The sequence below is a fragment of the Pundamilia nyererei genome, unplaced genomic scaffold (genome assembly GCF_000239375.1).
Source record: "Pundamilia nyererei isolate P.nyererei 1_Seehausen unplaced genomic scaffold, PunNye1.0 scaffold00249, whole genome shotgun sequence".
Lineage (NCBI taxonomy): Eukaryota > Metazoa > Chordata > Actinopteri > Cichliformes > Cichlidae > Pundamilia > Pundamilia nyererei.
The window spans coordinates 635,502-654,265 of NW_005187650.1; the positions used below are offsets into that span (position 1 = coordinate 635,502).

Sequence of the window (18,764 nt, forward strand, 5' to 3'; positions counted from 1 at the left end):
TTTTTTGACAAAAACAGGAAAAGTCTGACTGATCACCCCAAAGCATACCCAGCCTTTTGCTCCTTTTTGAGTCTAATGAGGACAGAAAGCTGTAAAAAGAATATCATGCTCATTCAGTATGACTTGGCTGGGGACTGCAGAAAAGTGTTTAGTGAAGTCAAAGTTTAAGTGAGCAGTAGGGTCATTTCCCCAAAGAGAGACTTCTTCTTGCATCCAGAGAAGTTGCCTCCTGCTGGCCACAAGAAAGAATCCAAACCTGAGCCACTTTAGCACTTTCACTTTTCAGACCTGGAAGCTACGTCAGTGTTTTATATGCAGTCTATAGTTCTAACTGGCTGACATGCAAAATGCTCCTCCAAGAATCTCTCCATGGTTCCAATGTCAGTGACTCACTATGTATGTTAAGAGAAATAAAGGTGATGTTCAGTACATGCTAAAGTCTTTTGCTTTTAACTTTCTAGGAGCATTTTTACATATGTCTATCTAAGGCTTTTGTAAAAGAGCTAAATAACATGAGAATCTTATATCATAACAGTAAATGAACACAGCCTGATTTTAAACTGGTATTTAGTGCCTGGTGAGATTGATGTTAAAAGAAAAGAAGACTATTTTGATATTTAATGTAAGTTTTTAATCTGACTTAGTTTCTTTCATTTCACTATGTCTGTGTGCCTACAATTGTTTTTGATTTAATGCTATCATTTACAAACACATGAAAAGTCCACCAGAGAGGCTCACCCTGGGCAGGATTAACTTTTAAGGGAACAGCAGAGTATTTTATGTGGGAGTAGGTAATAGATAATAGGTATGGATTTGTAAATAATTGGATATAATTATGATATTATTATATAAGATTATACTACTGTATATATTTTTAAATAACTGAGCAGATTTTGACAATACTTTAAACATACGACAAATAACTTCAAAAAAAGGCAGATGTAAAAGTGAGGTCAGAGGTCAAATGTGACATGACATTTAAATGCAAACTATAGTGTTAATATTTAGAACCTCCATATACTGGCAGCATTTCCTAAATCTTCCAATACAAACAAAGGCTGTGAAATTTTAAGCACATAAAGGTCATTTTATGAAGGTCTGGCCTTATTTGATCACCATTATTATTATTATTTCAATTATTATCAATCAGTTATTATCACTTTGACCTTCAAATCATTGAGTTAAAGAAGAGGTCAGAGGTCAAATGTGACATGATATTTTAAATCTTTCTATATGTTGACAGCAAACACAACGCTTCCCATACGTTTTAAGTTATAAGGCTTTTTGTCACTCTTCGACCAATAAATCACGAGGGTGACCATGAAGACCGTGGTGGATCTAAGACACTTTTTAATGGCTCGTGCTCTACACTACAAAAAAGTTTGATCAGAATTCATTGAAAACTTTTCAAGCTGTCGTGATTACAGACGGAATGATCTTTCCAGTAAGGTAATCATACAGATCATATTGCATTTAAAGGCTGAAGCTGTCATGAGAAACATGTGGCTTGATTTAGGTGTTTTTTTTTCTTTTTGAACAACAACTTTTTTGGATACATATCTGGTTGTTCCCTCAATATAAACCATTAAATAGGCTCAGGCACGGAGATCTTTTTATTTTATTTTTTTTGTTTGGCTATTGATAATGTACAAGATGTGATTTATCTTCAACATCACGTGATTCATTTTAAACAATATACTATATAGATGTAAATGCACAATCTTTTCTGGGGAGAATAAGGCTGCATTGACTTTAGGATGAGAGTTGAACATATGCTGCCATCATAAATCAGGGCCAGCGTCTCTGGGAGTTTACCTCTGTTTTTGCTCTCACTGTTCCGCCCCACTGTCTCTGTTCCATTTGGCAATGAATAAATAAAAGGTCTCTTTACAGGCTTTACAAAGTACTCAGTGCTGCATTAAGGATACTTTCTATGTGTTTCCAAACTGCAATTTCCCCTCATCACTCCTCCAGAATCAAGTGACATTTTTAGCAACTTCTTTTTTTTGGATTAATTTTGAATTTATTAAGCAAAGAAAAGTTGCGTGAGACTTTCCCCTGAACTAGCTGCCTTTCATTCTGTTTTTGTCCTCACATATTGGTGATAGTTAATGTTGGTGCGCTGCGATGAATCGAAAGAGCAGGCGTCACACATCCATCTTTTTTTTTTTGATTACATGAAACTGTTGCAAATGAGAATCACTCACCCTTATTTCCATGCCCTCTTTTTTCCCATCCCATGCCCAGCTGCGCTTGGTGAAGTAGTTGACTGTGGCAAACTCAATCAAGGCAGAGAAGACAAAGGCATAGCACACAGCCATGAACCAGTCCATGGCGGTGGCATAGGCCACTTTAGGAAGGGAGTTTCTAGCACTGATGCTCAAGGTAGTCATGGTTAGGACAGTGGTGACACCTGAGGAGAGAATAAAAGATCAGCAGATATTTCATTATTTCTGAAATTAAACATTTGCGGTAATTCAATTCAATTTTATTTATATAGCGCCAATCACAACAACAGTCGCCTCAAGGTGCTTTATATTAAGCGTAAGCAAGTGCCATGTAGTTCCTGTGCATTCAAGAGAAGGAAATTTTCTACCAATGTCTTCAGTCACTGGGAAATTCTCTTCAAAAATTGGATAAATAACAATGTGGCAGTGAACTGTCCCTTTAAAAGAAAGTTACTTACAACTCAGTCATGGTTTGTTTGGGTTTTGCTATCCTGGCATCTAAACTCTCACTTTATACTGACCAACATCTCTTTAGAGATTTAAGAGAAAAGAAAGCTGCACTGCAACATAACAATAGTCTGGATTATGGCTAGAAAAAGAAATGTTAATGCGTACTGTCTCTTTAAACCTAATATAGATTCACTTTCCTGGGTTTGGTATTAGGTGTAAGTTATAAACTAAAAATGATGGTGTAGTTCCCTGCATTGCAGAGCTTTACATAATCTACTGTATGAAATCAAAAAGTCTAGCCTCATACAGATGACATAACTCAGTGGTGCATAAACATTCAAAGTACACTGGGTCAGTCTTGCAAGTTCAAACAATGAGAATGTAGAATCTCTGTAATGACCCACTACGGAGGATTTTTCAGGCTATGTTCTTCTGTTCAAACCAGTCTGATGAATGTATTTTCTTACTAGACTTATCTACAGTACAACGAATGAAAATATTGAAAGTTTCCTTTAGCTTATACACAAACAAAGAGACATGCTATTGACCTGCATACATAAAGCACAACCTGTCTAAGCTGCAGGATTGCGTGCAAAGGTAAATCGCTAAATGACACCACTTTTGAAAAATGAGCAGCAGATCTACATCTGCTAAAATTAATTAAGGCGAAAACGATGTCTTAAAACTTTCTAAATTTCGCAGATCATTTCACAACCTGGCCTTTACAGTCAGGGCGAATGGAAATGAAAGGCGGCTCGGACAATGTTCGCCCATCGAAGCGCATCACTTTATCTGTTCCAACCTTTCTCATCTGATAAAAGACGGATACAAAGGAGGCTTAAAAAGGCTGCAACAAAAGAGTGATACATGGCTATTCATGGGCTGATTGATTTGCAGGTAATGCATTTCTAATCTTGACTTTGTTCCACCATTTACATAAAATTAGAATATTCATTTGTACAAAAAGCAGTCCTTATTACAACAGCAATTAACTGGTGTCAGAGACGAGGACATCCGGTGCTTGCGGTAACAGTGAGTAATGCTCTTATATAAAATGCAGGTATAAATCAAAAAGTATCGAGTTTTAACTAGAAATATAACTTGGAAGGTGACTGAGGATGCAAAAACCAAAAAGATAAATTAGATTACGCAGGTAATGACAGCCACATGCTCTCATAAACCAAGGGACTGTAAGCATGATGGCGAGAAAACTAAAACCAACACAGCTTGAAACTGTCCACTGAGAAAACGGCACTGATTAAAATTACTATCATAATGTGAAGGAAATTGTCCCCTAAAAATTCAACCTCTTATGGGGCTGAAGTGATTCTTAGACGACTGTGTAAGAAAAATCTAATAGTGGGTGTATTTGTGCAGAAGTGAAGGAGATATGGTTATTCAGACTGCACAAAGGGAGCTGGAACAGTTTTTATCTTCTCAGCAACGCTTTGCCTTGCATACATTTTTAAAATCTTTTGCGCAATATATGCTTCTGCATGTACCTGTCTAAATGCAAAAATGCTAACCGTGTTTAGAATTACATAAGACTACTCATATTGATTATGCGGCGCAATAACAACAACTGCAGGAGAAGGAAAATTACATTCCTTATTTGAGTACCTTTGAGTTGATCACATCTGACGCAATGTTCTTAGCATGAATCAAGTTCGATGGACAAATTGAATCTATTATTATTCATGGCTTAAAGGGAGAAAACACAGTCAATTGTCGCGATGGCAACTGGGAAATGTCTCTATATTAAAGAGGAATTGTTATGAAAAATAAAGGAAAAATATGACATGTAAATGCTTTAAATCTTGTTTTACGTTCTCTGTATTAACAGCAGAATAAAGTCAGAACTGATAAAATAAATTATTTTCAGTGCTCCTGTGCACCTGAATGTACTAAGCTAACTAAAGCTAAAAAAATAGAACTTTTCATGCTGAAACCGTTTCAAACCGTTTACTTGTTTGTCAAGTCCTTAGACAGTGCCTTTCTGTTACCTCATCATTTAATACCCCTCTGATTAACTAGCTTCTTCAATGAATCATTTAATGCATTTATTTGAGCTGGATTTAAAACACGAGATAGCACTCACCGAATACTGTGCGCGCCGGAACGGATTCTCTGTTTAGCCAGAAGGAGACCTGAGACAGTATGACAGTCATGATGCACGGAAGGTAGGTTTGAATCACAAAATAGCCAATTTTCCTTTTCAAATGGAAATATGTTGTCATCACTACATATTCGCCTGAGGGGAAAAGAGACAAACAGAAAAAGATGGAGAGACACAGACAGGGTCATGATTATTAATATACTTGTTCCTCGCTCAGAGCAACACAAGGAAAAATATTTGAAAATTGATGCATTAACGTTTGAACATTAACGTGCATGTGACAAGACGTGAGCAGTATTGAGACAGAAAATGCTTAGATGCTTAAAATATTCCAAAGATGTTGATGCACACTTCCAAACCTTAAGCTACAGACTGTATATAAAAGATGGACATAGCCACTGTGTCAACACCCGTTGGCTAGTTTGGCCTTAATGCCTCAAGCTGAGAATGCTAGGTCCTAATGAGCTGAAGGACTGCATTCTCAAAGGTTTCTATACAATATGATTTGATTTTGGAACAACAGGAGTCGCCACCTGCTGGCTGATAGTAAGAATGTAAGTTTAAGTAACTTGCATTGGCTCAGATGAGAAGCTATGTCCATCTTTTACTTACAGCAAGAGTTTTTAACCGTAAGAGACAAAAAAGTATAATAATAACTAAATAATAAAGACTGTAAACAAACAGACTGGCAGATGACATCACATTGATGTCATTAATAAGACATATACAAAGTGTCACATTCTTTTAAGTGCACATTTACATGTTCCTTGGGATGTTTTTTGCTGTTCATATAAATATGTCAATTATACTAGCAAATGGATAAACTCACATCTTCTCCAACTGCCAGCTCTCAGTGCCATGTTTGCAATCTGTGTTATGAAGATAGGACGAAAAACAGATTTCCATCCCTGAGGTGTTTTTTTGGTTTTGTTTTTTTCTGAGGAGAATCAAACCAGAGCTGAATGGGCTCAAATCCTCCCATCCCCCTAGATCACTATAGTCCATTAGGTTTAAAGTCTAAGGAAATGAGCTTTTCCAACCGCCATAAGCTGAAGTGGTTTATGAAAGAAATCGCACTGACTCTATCATGAATCTTTGGTACTTGTCAGACTTCTGTTGGTCTTCTTCCATCGCTGCAATTCTCCTGACTTACATTCAACCCACCAAACAGCACAAACAATAAAGATACTCTCAAGGAACGCATCCTCTGTAGAGTTAAACAGATGCAGTTATTTAAAGGAGACACACACATACACACACACACTTTTATTTCTTGGAAAACTGGAGTGCCATCTAACAAAGTGGATTCTTGGTGCTTTAGTCTCCAAAGACAACTGAAGTCTGACAGATATCAGCGACTCTGTGGCTCACCTCTTGAAAGTTTCACAAGCAAACAGCTTGAATGTAAAGGTTAAATCTCTCAAAACTGAGAGCAGCGTGGCTCGCTGGTAAGCTGTTTTACTCTTGTGATTTCCAAATGCCCCACTAAAGCAACTTTTTATTTTTAGCTTTACCATTACAAGCTCTTTGGTACTTTATCTAGTCCTATTACACCATTAACTAAAGCTGCTGATTGATGTTAGCGGTACATGATAGTGACTGATAAGTATAATAAAAATGCAGCACATTCTTGAAGGTGTTTGAACTCAAATGATCTATTACCAGTGAGATGCTGCTGCTGTAAATATTTTCAGCATATGTGAGTACCCTGCCCTCACCGTGCTATTTCATCCCTTTATATTAAATTGCTAACATAAGCTTTAAGCCCTCCAATGGGGAAATAACAAAAAAATTGATTTTTGTGTGACAGATAAAAAGGATTCTGCAACAGTTTTGAAGATAAGATTTTAAGATCAAATGAATATGCAATCAAAAGAAAGGGCTAGACGATGGTTATTATAGTTGACTCTTGGCTGAACCCCAAAGGAAAGTGAAAAAAACCCAAAAAACCTTTCACCTCTGGCAAACGTCTTCATATTATCTTGGTAAATATGCTGAATAGTTTCAGTCATCATTTTCTCGATGGAGCCAAACAATGCAAGATGAATTTAAAATGACAGAAACTGTTGAGAAACTGCAGACTGTTTATTATTTTGGAAGACAAATTACACAAGAGCCACTATATCTCAGTGGAATAGATTATATGTAGTTTATCTTTCAAAAGTGAGAATTCGATCACTTTTGAGTACTCAAAATCAACTTTTTGCCTGTTCCAGACAAACTCTGATTTACCTTACGGTGTATTGTATGCTGCTGTCTGTACCCAGAATGGCATACCTGTGCTGGAACTGATGGTTTCTTTGCCAATAACATGTCCCAGTAAGTCATATTGGTTCAGCCTGGAGCCGTCCTCTGCCACAGCGACAGACCTCTCGTCACCCTGGGTCCACAGGTAGATCACCTCATTATTTGTGTAAGCATCTGAGCAAACAGAAGACAGCCCCCAAAAAACAGACAGCATAGGTGAGAGATCAAAATATGGGTGCAATATTTTCTGTTTTTCTCCTACCTCTGCACATTGTAGGATTATCAGCATTTGCTTTGGCAAAAAGTTAACTGCTGACTTCAGGATCTAAAAGACATTTTTCCTAAATTCCAGTAAGTCATTCATGATAATACGCAGCGTCCATCCAGTATTGATCGGGCTGATAGACCTGCGGCCGATAACGATATCAGGTTTCACAAAAAAATTCCTTTTACTGTGTTCACCACCCTGAGATTTAATCCTCACGCGTCAGGGGATCACTGACTTTTCCTCCAGTGCCACTTTTTTAACTAAATGTATCCAAAATGAATGCTCTACCTATCAGCATCATTTTATGTTGAGAGATATAAGCATTGCTGCTAAAACATCAAACTATATCTAATGCTGTGTCTGAAACAGTAAATAGCCTATGCTTGTGTATGGATGGTTACATGCCCCGCACTATGAGCATACTGAAAGTAATTTAAGCACATTAACTGTCGCTGTGGCGATGCCTAAAGGGTGCAGCCCAAAGAGGGAGAAGATCTTTATTAATAAAATTTTCTCTTAACTGCTTTTGTTATATTACCAAACATCATACTGCAGTGTAGTTTTAGCCTTTGTTTTGTTTTTCTTCTTTTTTTATAGTTCAGGAAAAGGTTCCTAACACCTGCAGAGAACCATCCCCACTGTTTCAGATGTCTGATCTTATATAAAACACTTTTGTTTTGATCATCTGGACTGACTTACAACTTCCAAACTTCAGAGGACAGGCGTGTGCATCCATCGGGAAATCCTCCAGGTGCATGGGGCACTCGGCATGAATGGTCAACCTGTGGGGGCAGAGGGAAAGAAAATGCATCACTGTTCAGTCTGCAGGATGGTTGAACAGGTCATTATAAACAAATGATGATGCATAATGATGTCAAATATTTCTGCAGAAACATAATTTGGAGCATTTTCATAGAGATATGTGAGACATGTTGGGAAGGTCTTATGCAAATTGCTTTATCGTGCATCAAAATTGGCTTTCCCACAAATCCAAATGTAGACCAAATAATGCTTTAATCTCTGAGTTTATTTCAAAACCAGGGATTTGTGTACGTGTGAATAAAAACTGAAGGAGAACAGATTATATCCTCTCTCTCTCTCCTCCTTTGCATCACCACCCTGTCAGTGGTAATTAGAAGGCAGACATGGACTAAATCTCCAGAGAGCACCCAAATTTGTTTCAGTTGGTCAAATGGCCAGGCCACAAAAGGCACTCTGCAAGTAAACAGAGAAATTGTGCACGTTATCTCACTCATACATGTTTAATCAACATCGGGGCTACATTTGCCGAGTTCAAACAACACAGCAACTAATTAAATGCCATCCTTTGGTGCACTAACTCACACATAAACCCCCCAAACTGGGTTATTTAAACTCAATTATACCATATTTACCCTGTACATCCATTGAAAACTGGGTTTTTAGTGGGTAGATTCTTTTGGTCTCACTGTTTAATGTTGCAGAAAGTCCCACAAGTTTATTTGTAGCCACAGCCTTAAAATGTGTAACATCGCGGGCTGCCTCCACAGACAAACTTTCTGTTTCCAATTAGCTCATTGTGTTGTATTTACAACAATGCCAAGCCTGTTTTTGCCTCTAACTCGCTTCTGTGCTCTCTGTTGCTGCCTCATTACTGATAAGTGGCTCACTATCTACACAAGCTAATGCTTTACAACATAAATGTGAGAATCTTTTGCATCACACGGCACTTAAAACCAACATTCACGCGCTGTACTTATACTCTGACAGAAACAAAGGCTACAAGAAGACAGAATGGTTTTGATTAAAGACAAAAAGGCAAGCTGTCTTCATACAGAGCTTACAACTATATCATCAGCCTTGCAAAGAAGCGCTTGGGCATAGAGGTACCTTACACAGCATGTGTCAGCAATTTATGGTACTCACAATGACAATGCAGACATGCTGGTGTTTTTTGGGGAGGTGAAGTCTGATAAACTTTGGCAACGTTTACAGAACCATAAAACACTAATGAACACACATTGAAACCTCTAAAAAAAAGGTTCCTTTTTCTGTCAGCCACTTCTCCTTAGCCACCCTTAGTAACTTAGTAAATGGTATTTTTTATATTCTAGAGGTGTTTACATTTCAGACTCAGGATTGTAATCAGGTGAAATGGACCACATGTTCCAATATATGATAGAGAGAAAAAAATGAACGAAAATAATAAAATTGCAAAAATAAAATTTGTACTAGTAGTTTTTTGGTAGGGTTGTCTAACATTACAGTGTGATTGCGTCTAAAAATTAAGTTAAATGTATTTTGCTTAATGTTTCTTTGCTGCCTTCAAGCCGCTGAATGGAATTCTTGTCTGAACCGACATTTCTGCCTTTCTTCTCTTAACCCTTCCTCTTGCCTTACAATTTGTTCTGGCATTTTCTCTAAAATAATATATTCCACTTTAATGTATTTAAATAGACCTAGCTTATTATACTTTCAAAGCCTTATTAAACCTCTCATGCCTAATTTTAGTTTTAGCATATATATATTAAAATATATGTATATATTTAAAATCATACGATAATTAAATATATACAGAAAGAATTGGCCACACTTATATGTGCAACCGGACAAAAAAAATAAAATGTATATATATTATAAAAAAGTATTATTTCACCCATCACTTATGCTCTGTTTCATAACCCGAGATTTATCAAATCAAACAAAAACACTTAACTGATTGACAGTAACTGATTACTCAAATTTAACAGTATTACTCCTTCCAGTATTAGTTTATTAAAGTACTGCTGATGACGGGTGACAGGAATGGCAGCACTGTTCATAAACCAAAGCACTGGGCAATTTGAAATTGGATCTGATGACTGGTGCAAGTTAAGTGATCGTTATTACAAAGTAAATATTGATGTGCAAAGTGAATGACAATCGACTGAATAGCTGTTAAAACATGTTACTAAAATATTAGTATAATTTGAGTAGAAAGCTTCATTTGGAAAGCATCGTTTTGATCTGCCCCCACAGAAATTCTTAATTTCTTGAAGGGCTTGAAACATTTGCAGGCATATGCAAGAACAGCCAGACTAGAACAATAATAAAGGAAGACAAAGCAAAGAATTAATGAGGCGACTGCTACCACTGTGCTCTTTTGAACAATGTGAGACATGATGGGTACCACCCAACTATTTTCTAATCCAGGACTGTGGGGGCAGCAGTCTAAGCAGAACCCCACCACCTCCTCCACTTCTTGTGTATGTGTGCATATGTGTGTTTCGGATATCAGAAAGCTTCCAAACCACCAGGGAGTAAAAATTTCCCAAGTGTGTCCCAGAACCTCATCGGAATCTTCTCCCTCCTGAATTCCCTTCTTAGAGTAAACCCAGACATCCTTCAGGAAAAGCTCATTGTGTCGGTCCTTTTGTTTTGCTCGCTACTGACTGGTTGTGGCCATAAGGGAGGGTCTGAACAGTTGCTGCCCAGAAAATCAACAGCTATGCCTTGTGGCTGTTTTCACCACAACAGACCTCTATAGCTGCACTGATCCACTGATCAACCTGCTGCTTCAAGGTAGAGTGATCAGTCCACCCTCTTCCAGCAGAGAACCATGTCTTCAGACTTTTAATCCTCATACTGCTTAGCTGCTTTGCAGTGTATTCACTGTGTACAATAACACAACACTTGCCTTCACAGATACCAGTTTTTCTATTTGTTTGATGCCTGTCTTTATTTGTTCATGTGGATCACACCCACTGCCATCACTGAAGTCTTTCTTTAGTTAAATACAATTCTTTTGTTAAAGTAAAAATGTATTTCACTCTGGAAAAGGGGGGGAGACACATGAGTCATGCTACTAGCAAGCTATAGATCATATAAAACAATCTATTTATTTAGTTTTTTATATACTAAATATACCAAATGTTTAAAGACAAGACAAAAACTTGTGTCTTAGCAGCATTGCTTTTGTATTGTGTTGCTTTTATAGTCACATAGCAGTGTGTTAAGTGAAGCATTACTTCTCAGCTTTGGCCATGTTGAAAGGGCTTTCTGGCATTGTAAATCCCCAAGTACGGCTGTACAGTTGTATTTGTTTTTGGTGGTCTCTAAGCTGTTAAGTCCACTTAGTAAATGATACATTCGCATACAATAAATTCTTGAAACAGCTTTTAATGACAAATATAAACCTGCATAAACCTCTCTCTCTTTAAAAAGTACACCTGAGTCTTCTCACAAATTAATATTAGTGAGGGACAGAGAAATGCCGAAGAAGAAGCAAGGAGGTTGAGTTAAAATGAGGTGAACTGTAAATGAGTGACAAATGCTTTCACAAAAAAATAACCGCAGCAGCGCTGGCAGACAATACCAGCTCTCTAAATTCAGAAATAATGACGCAATCCTGCAGAGCCGAGGCCTTCATAGCATTTGTCAGTTCAGATCCTGTAGACGTGCTGATTAAATGGATTTAAGCAGTTGTTTAGTGAGGAATGTCAATCAAAGCGGGGCGCTATGGTGACGCACTGTGCACTAAACTTCCCGTGAGACAGATTTATATTCTAAAGCCTAATACCTGTGCAGTATGTGGAAATTTAAGGTATCAGTCTCTCCTTGGGAGTGTTTTCCAGTACCTCTAATAACACAGCAATATTTTCATGCAGATCCCCTTCAACTAATCACCCAAAGCTTAAGATAGATGAAAGGTAGCCCTAAAATTGAGAAAGTTCTTTGCCAGTGCTTTCAAAAATACATTCCATATTAAGTTTATGATATGAGTTTTATGATAGAGTCAGTAAAAGTAGGGATGGTCTAAAGAATACTTTGCAGTTTTTCATTAGGGCTTGGCAAGATATCAATATATTTGACAGAATTTTATATAAGACATGACATTATTGATGCTGTACATTGAGCGTGCAGATTTTCACCTACATGCATTTTAGCGGTGCAAAACAGTTAATCTCTCTCGCCGACTGCTCACACATTAGAATTCCAGATCTTAGTGTTTTTACTTTTTTGGCTCAACTCTGCAATGATAGAGGGGGATGCAGTTGTAAATTTGTGTTTATTTTCTTTATTCAGGCAGTAAAGATGGTTCACAACATTTGGATTTATGTAATAACACTATTTTTACTTGAACTATTCAGTTCATTTCCATTTTATTTATATAGCACCAAATCACAACAGCAGTCGCCTCAGGGTGCTTTACATTCTTAAGTTAAGACCCTTTAATAATATAGAGAAAACCCCAACAATCAAATAACCACATTTGAACATGCCCTTGGCGACAGTGGGAAGGAAAAACTCCCTTTTAACAGGAAGGAGGGGTAGCCATGTGCTGCAACCATTTGGGGATGATGGGAGAACAAAAAGCACACTGCGGAACTATGGTTTTAATGCTAATATTATATAACGTAATAATATTAAGGTCTCTAATGTATAATAGCAATAGTATTTCCCATTGCAAAAGCATTGCAATGGGAAATACAGAATTCCTATAAATGAGTTTTATTTGCTGGTGTTTATTTTAGCTCCATAATACAACTAAGCTGGTTCCAAAAATGCTTTTGGGCCTCTAAGGATTATCAAGGATGCCAAGGATTATCATACTTAATCATGCAACTTTTTCATCATCTCACAATACATTTCCCTGCTTATTTAAACATGTTAGTCCTTGTAATACTACATCAGAGCTCAGGGATCTTTGTTGGCCTTGGCAGAACTGCCACAGCATCAGATCTACTCATGTGGGAGCACAAAATGATTTTTTCACCATTTCATTTTCACCCCTAAAAATCTATACTGACCTTGTGCACGAGCATCATAAAAACATTTCTGCAGCCTTTTCACGGCCTAGTGCAAAGCTGGTGAATGCTGATCGACAGGTTCAGTGTTTCCAGCCAAAGCAATCACAGAATTATTTTTGCTGTTATTCAGTACATAATGGTATTCAGTGACTATGACTGTCTTGCTGATGCTATTTACAGTGTACTTTACGCATGACATACACACAATGACACTCCTTTGATCAAGTGAGTATTATTCACTCGGCTGTCTGCGTGTGATACATATATGGGCCAGACTGGCTGCAAGTCAGCTATCTGACTCACAGACAGGTAAAAAGCACAATTTTATTCCTAAGATGTTAATTTTCACCCTAGTGCCACCACGGTGTTTGCATTCATGCTTTTAAATAAAATGTCTCTAGCTATTGAATTTGCTGATATACACACATCATCTTCTAAAAGCTAAACTAGGTTCTCTCATAATCTTCTAACTTTTCTTTGGAATCCGGGACTATAGTTTCCAATTTTCTTTCTATCAAATGTTCATGTTCTAACTGAAAAAAATATGACAAACATTCCGATTTCATTTGATGAAGGATGAGAATTTTGTAAATTCTCAGCTTGAAAAATGTTTTCAATGATTCAATATTGACTATTATTGCTGCTGTTCCTCTAATAGCCAGTTGAGGCAAGCTGGGAAAGTGAGTCAATAGACTGCCATGTTCAAATATCTGTATATAATGATGTTACGTCCCTCTGCAGCTTCTAATCGTCTCAGTGTTTTCAGCTGGTGCTAATTGGCCACACCTAGTCAGGTGTGGATAAAAGCATACCTGAGGCAAGCTTTCGGGCAGTGCACTAGTCTTTGCCTTGGTGGTACCAGCCATTTTAGCCAACCTGGTTTTCCCATTTTCGGATGAAACCTCTCCTCACCCACACTCTGTTGTTCGTCTCCTTTTTTTTATGTTGCGGCTTTTGAGCCGGGTCGTAACAAATGATTAGAGCATATGTATGTAAATATGCCTCTATGTACCCTTAACATTGGGCCAATCTGAATGAAACTTTGCATGGACATGGTGACGCATACAGTAACTTCCAGTAACTTCTATATGATCTTTAAAAACCCCATTTATTATAAATCAAAACTAAGTTTTTAAAAATGTTTTAATATTGGCGACAGAATTTTGCTTGACTTGACTAAATACAGGATGATGAATTTGAAAAACCATTACAGGCCTGGCAAAAACTGCCCACAGGCTAGAGTTTTGTTAGTCCAACAAAACAACATTAAGAAGCATTTTTACACACTGATACAGAAAATGGCTTTGATCTTTATGGATAGTTTTCCTTTTCATATGGTGGGTCAATTTTGTTTGAACTAACCCATCTACATAAACTACTGGTCAAAAGTTTTAGAACACCCCATTTTTTTCAGTTATTTATTGTGATTCAAGTTGTTTAAGTCCAATGCATAGCTTGAAATGTTACAAAAGTAAGTGCTCAGATTTAAAAAATAAGGTTCAACAGGTTCAAGCACAGCTTAATTGTGGTAACAACTCTCGGTTTTAACTGTGAAGAGAAGACTTCAAGCTGCAGGTTTGACAGGACGAGTTGCAGAAAGAAAGCCGTTGCTAAGACATCAGAATAAGACAAAGAGGCTTGCCTGGGGCATGAAACACTACCACTGGACTACTGAAGACTAGAAGAAGGTACTATGGACTGATGACACAAAATTTGAAATTTTCACTTCATCACGCAGTATCTCAGTATGCCATCAAGCAGACGAAAGGATGGTTCCACAGTGTGTGGCATCAACTGTCAGACATGGAGGAGGTGTGATGGTCTGGGGCTGTTTTCCTGGATCCAGGGTCGGTGACTTGTACAGAGTGAGAGGCACCCTAAACTAAAACAGCTACCACAGAATTCTGCAGTACCCACTGGTTGCACCTAGTTGGTCAGGGGTTCATCCTACAGCCAGATAGTGATCCAAAACTTAACTCCAAGACATGCCAGAACTACCTCAGGAAAAAAGAACAAGATGGTAAGCTTGAAAACATGGAGTGGCCAGCACAGTCTCCAGACTTAAACCTCAGTGAGATCGTTTGGGATGAACTGGACAGAAGAGTGAAAGCAGAGCAACCTTTAAGTGCCACACATTTATGAGAACTTCTGCAACAGATATATGAAAAACTTTCTGAAAAACATTTGATGTCTATTGTAGAAAGAATGCCAAGGGTGTGTTCATTATATCTGTCAAAGGTGGCTACTTTGATGAGTCAAAAATTAGAAAAATTGGGGTGTTCTAAAAGTTTTTACTGGTAGTGTATAATACTACTACTACTAATAATAAAAATTATCCAGTCGTTAAGTCTGACGTCACTAGCCGTGTCTGGGCCTAAACTCCGCTGCAGGTCCATATATCAAACGATCACTATGGCATTACTGAGAGTTGAAAAACTGTCTAAAGTCTTTCATCTTTAATAAAATGATCAACGTTCTGCTCTATCAGGTGTAACAATTGAGTTTAACATCCAGGCATCCATGAAAACGGAATTTATGACATTTAACGGAGTTAGAAGTTAGCAGGAAGTTAGCTTGCTAGCTTCCATCGAAATACAATATAGCATGTCCTGACTGCGGGGTTTTGGAAACAAGTTAAAACGTACAGCTCTGTTATCACTTCAAACATAAATGAAGAAAGAAAACTAAACAGCAGTGACGTTTGTACGGTTACTGAAGTTTGGCTAGCTGTAGCTAATGATGTGCTACATGACCGCTAGCGACACAGTTATGTTAGTATAATTTAAATAAGCTAACTTTTTTTCCACTCGATAAAAGTTAACGTGAGTGCTGAGCTGTAGTTACATCCTAAGGTTTTAAAAACTGAGCTTAAATAAATGATTAGCGGTAATAAAAGCCGAGGGAGGTCAACAGTGATTACTGACTGTTTTAGGAGCTTTTTGAGATTAAATAGAAGAAAATACAAAACATTAAACATGTTAACAACACAAAAGCCATATTAAACGCAGACTACTTTAGGCCCGGAAGTAGGATTCGTCATGTCATCACTTAACGACCGGATAGTGTATTTGAGGCTGAATGATAGGAGAGGAATGCTGTCACAGTCAACTGTATCCCAAGCTTCCTAGCATAAGCTTATAAGGAAGCGAGTCACCCTTTCATACATATGGAGAACTTCTGGCTGTAAAAAGTGCTGAGTGCCAGTGGGTGAAATCTTTTATTATGCTTTCTTTTTTCTTTTAGGAATGTCAAAATAAGGATGCTCTCATGCCAAATTATCTACTAAACAGCACCTGCAGATTTTTTTTTTTTTTCAAGTGATGGTGTTGACCTCCGAATCACCACAAAAAATGCTCACCTCATTGTGTATAGAAGCGTGCCGTTGTCGACTAGTCGTAGCAGTTTGTTAGGAGTTGTCATGTTGTGGGCTACAGATTTCTTTCCGTTGTGGAAAAAAGTATCAGGAGTCCAGATCTTACTGGCCAGGAGGTTGTTGAGGGGTAAAACCTGCATGGGCCCATCGAACTTCAGCCGCTCATCCCTCCAACTCTGGCGAAAGAAGACATCGATGGTGTACTCCTGATGGGAAGAGAGTTTGAAGAAATAGTTAGCAAGGCAACAATTCACAAAACTGGGAACATGGCTCTCATTCAAGCCTTACGATGCTCTTATTTGGGAAAGCATACAAAAAAAAAGGCTACATGATGTTAAGTTGAGCCACCTTTTTTGTTCCTTTATTTCCACTTTTGCTTTTCCTGCTTTAATGAGTTAAAGTGCATTTCCTTTTTTGTGTGACACGATTACTGCTCCGTTAACAATGTTGTGTTTCTCTCACACTTAAGGTGTTGGAGCCTCAGCGAGAAAGCTTGTAGAACATCTGTTTCATGTTTTATTAATGTGCGACACAGTATTTCTGCATCGTCACCAACACACGAAAGACCAAACAAACTAAAACAAATGCGGGAAGTAGCTGTTCAAAATGAATTTATTTCACATTATTCATTCAATGGGTCTTGGTGTCCTAGCAACTGCTTTTCCTCGCCAGCTGTGTACAGCGGCTTTGCAGACAGAGAGCTGAAGCTTCAACAGAGTGAGATGTGGGGAAGCTATGCCACAACAGTGCGCAACAAAGGCACGGTCCACGTGTTGCTAGCCATTTTGGAGCTTTTTGCTTGTTCGCTGAAACAGCTCAGGTACTGTGAACTGTAACTGGCTGCCCCCCTGAGTGACACCTTGATTAAGTCATTTCCCATTGGTTTTAACAACAGGATCCCGTCATGCTCAGTGGGAGAGGGTGTGCAGCTTTCATTCAACACAGCAACAGGTCTCCTCTAAACAGCACAGGATGGACGTCTGTTAATTGATGCGATTGACCTCCTAAAGGCCTGCAAACTTGCAATGCTATACAATAATTACATCGCATCTGTCCTCACAGCAGTGCTCTAAATAAAGCCCACAGAGAGCTTCAGAGACTGATAAAAGCCAGAATGTGACTAACGTGCACAACCCTCAATCACTTTATTTCATCTTTGCCCCATTTATTAATTAACTGCAGTCTCTGGTTCTTTTTTTTTTTAAATGTTAAATGGTCTGTATTTGTATAGCGCTTTACTTGGTCCTAAGGACCCCAAAGCACTTTACACTATACACAATCATCCACCCATTCACACACTGGTGATAGCAAGCTTCAGTGTAGCCACAGCCACCCTGGGGCGCACTGACAGAGGCGAGGCTGCCAGACACTGGCGCCACCGGGCCCTCTGACCACCACCAGTAGGTAACGGGTGAAGTGTCTTGCACAAGGACACAACGAGAGACTGTCGGAGCCGGGGCTCGAACCGGCAACCTTCCGATTACAAGACGAACGCCCAACTCTTGAGCCACAATCACCTACTAAAGAGTTCACAAAGTAAATCGTTAACTGTTTTTCCCATTAATTATGTCAGACTGATTCCTTCATGCATTAAGTTCTCAGTGCTGTCATCAAAGGACTCTCCAGGTCACAAAAAAGACTAATGACCAAACACATGTGGACAGTAGGGCAACCATGACACTGATTTATTGTTCTGTCCTGTGCATCTTTAACAAAAACTTTCCTGCACAGTCTAAGAAAGTTTGCTCTATCTTGGCATACAAAAAAGGAACCCTAGTAAAACATTTAAATCCCCATCGCCAAGGTTATCCTTTTGTTATGCATGTTAATCACGTCTTTATGAGATGCCAAATCAGGCCTCAATTAGTGTAAAACATGCAGTGATGTAAACTGACAATAGTGAGCTTGGCCCAGCTGGGGTGAAGCCATCATTTGTTTGTTTCTTTTGGACAGAACCTTCTGTAAACATGGGGAATTAATTTGAAGACTGAAAGACAGAAGTGAGGAAAAGTATAGTCAATCTCCACAAGGCCAAATGGCACAAACCATTCAGATGCCAGCTGGTGTTCCTCCAGGGACTGAGTGATTGATTTCTCCTTGACAGAGGAGACAGAGCGGAGCGTCTACCCAACAGTGGCTGTCAAATATCTTTTTTTTACAGCAGTCAGAATCATGAATAGATTAACTATGGCAAACAACTCTAATTTAAAGAACCCCTTTAAACACATGACACAAGTATTGCAACTGCATTCATTATTTGTCTTCACATAATACACAGACCATTTTTACAAGATTGCTGGCATCTTGCCTTTAT

At 38.3% G+C, this 18,764-nt stretch overlaps 1 protein-coding gene across 2 annotated transcripts in view; it reads right to left on the reverse strand.

Annotated features, from left to right (window-relative positions):
* Positions 1–18,764, reverse strand: part of gabra3 (gamma-aminobutyric acid type A receptor subunit alpha3) — a 103,756-nt gene that overhangs the window by 8,321 nt on the left and 76,671 nt on the right. For both annotated transcript variants that reach the window (XM_005749572.1, XM_005749571.1), the window contains exons 5-9: positions 16,436–16,656; positions 8,009–8,091; positions 7,072–7,215; positions 4,777–4,929; positions 2,208–2,413 (exon numbers count right to left, since the gene is read on the reverse strand). In XM_005749572.1, the coding sequence (XP_005749629.1) occupies positions 2,208–2,413; positions 4,777–4,929; positions 7,072–7,215; positions 8,009–8,091; positions 16,436–16,656 (807 nt within the window). The remainder of the gene's footprint in view (positions 1–2,207; positions 2,414–4,776; positions 4,930–7,071; positions 7,216–8,008; positions 8,092–16,435; positions 16,657–18,764) is intronic.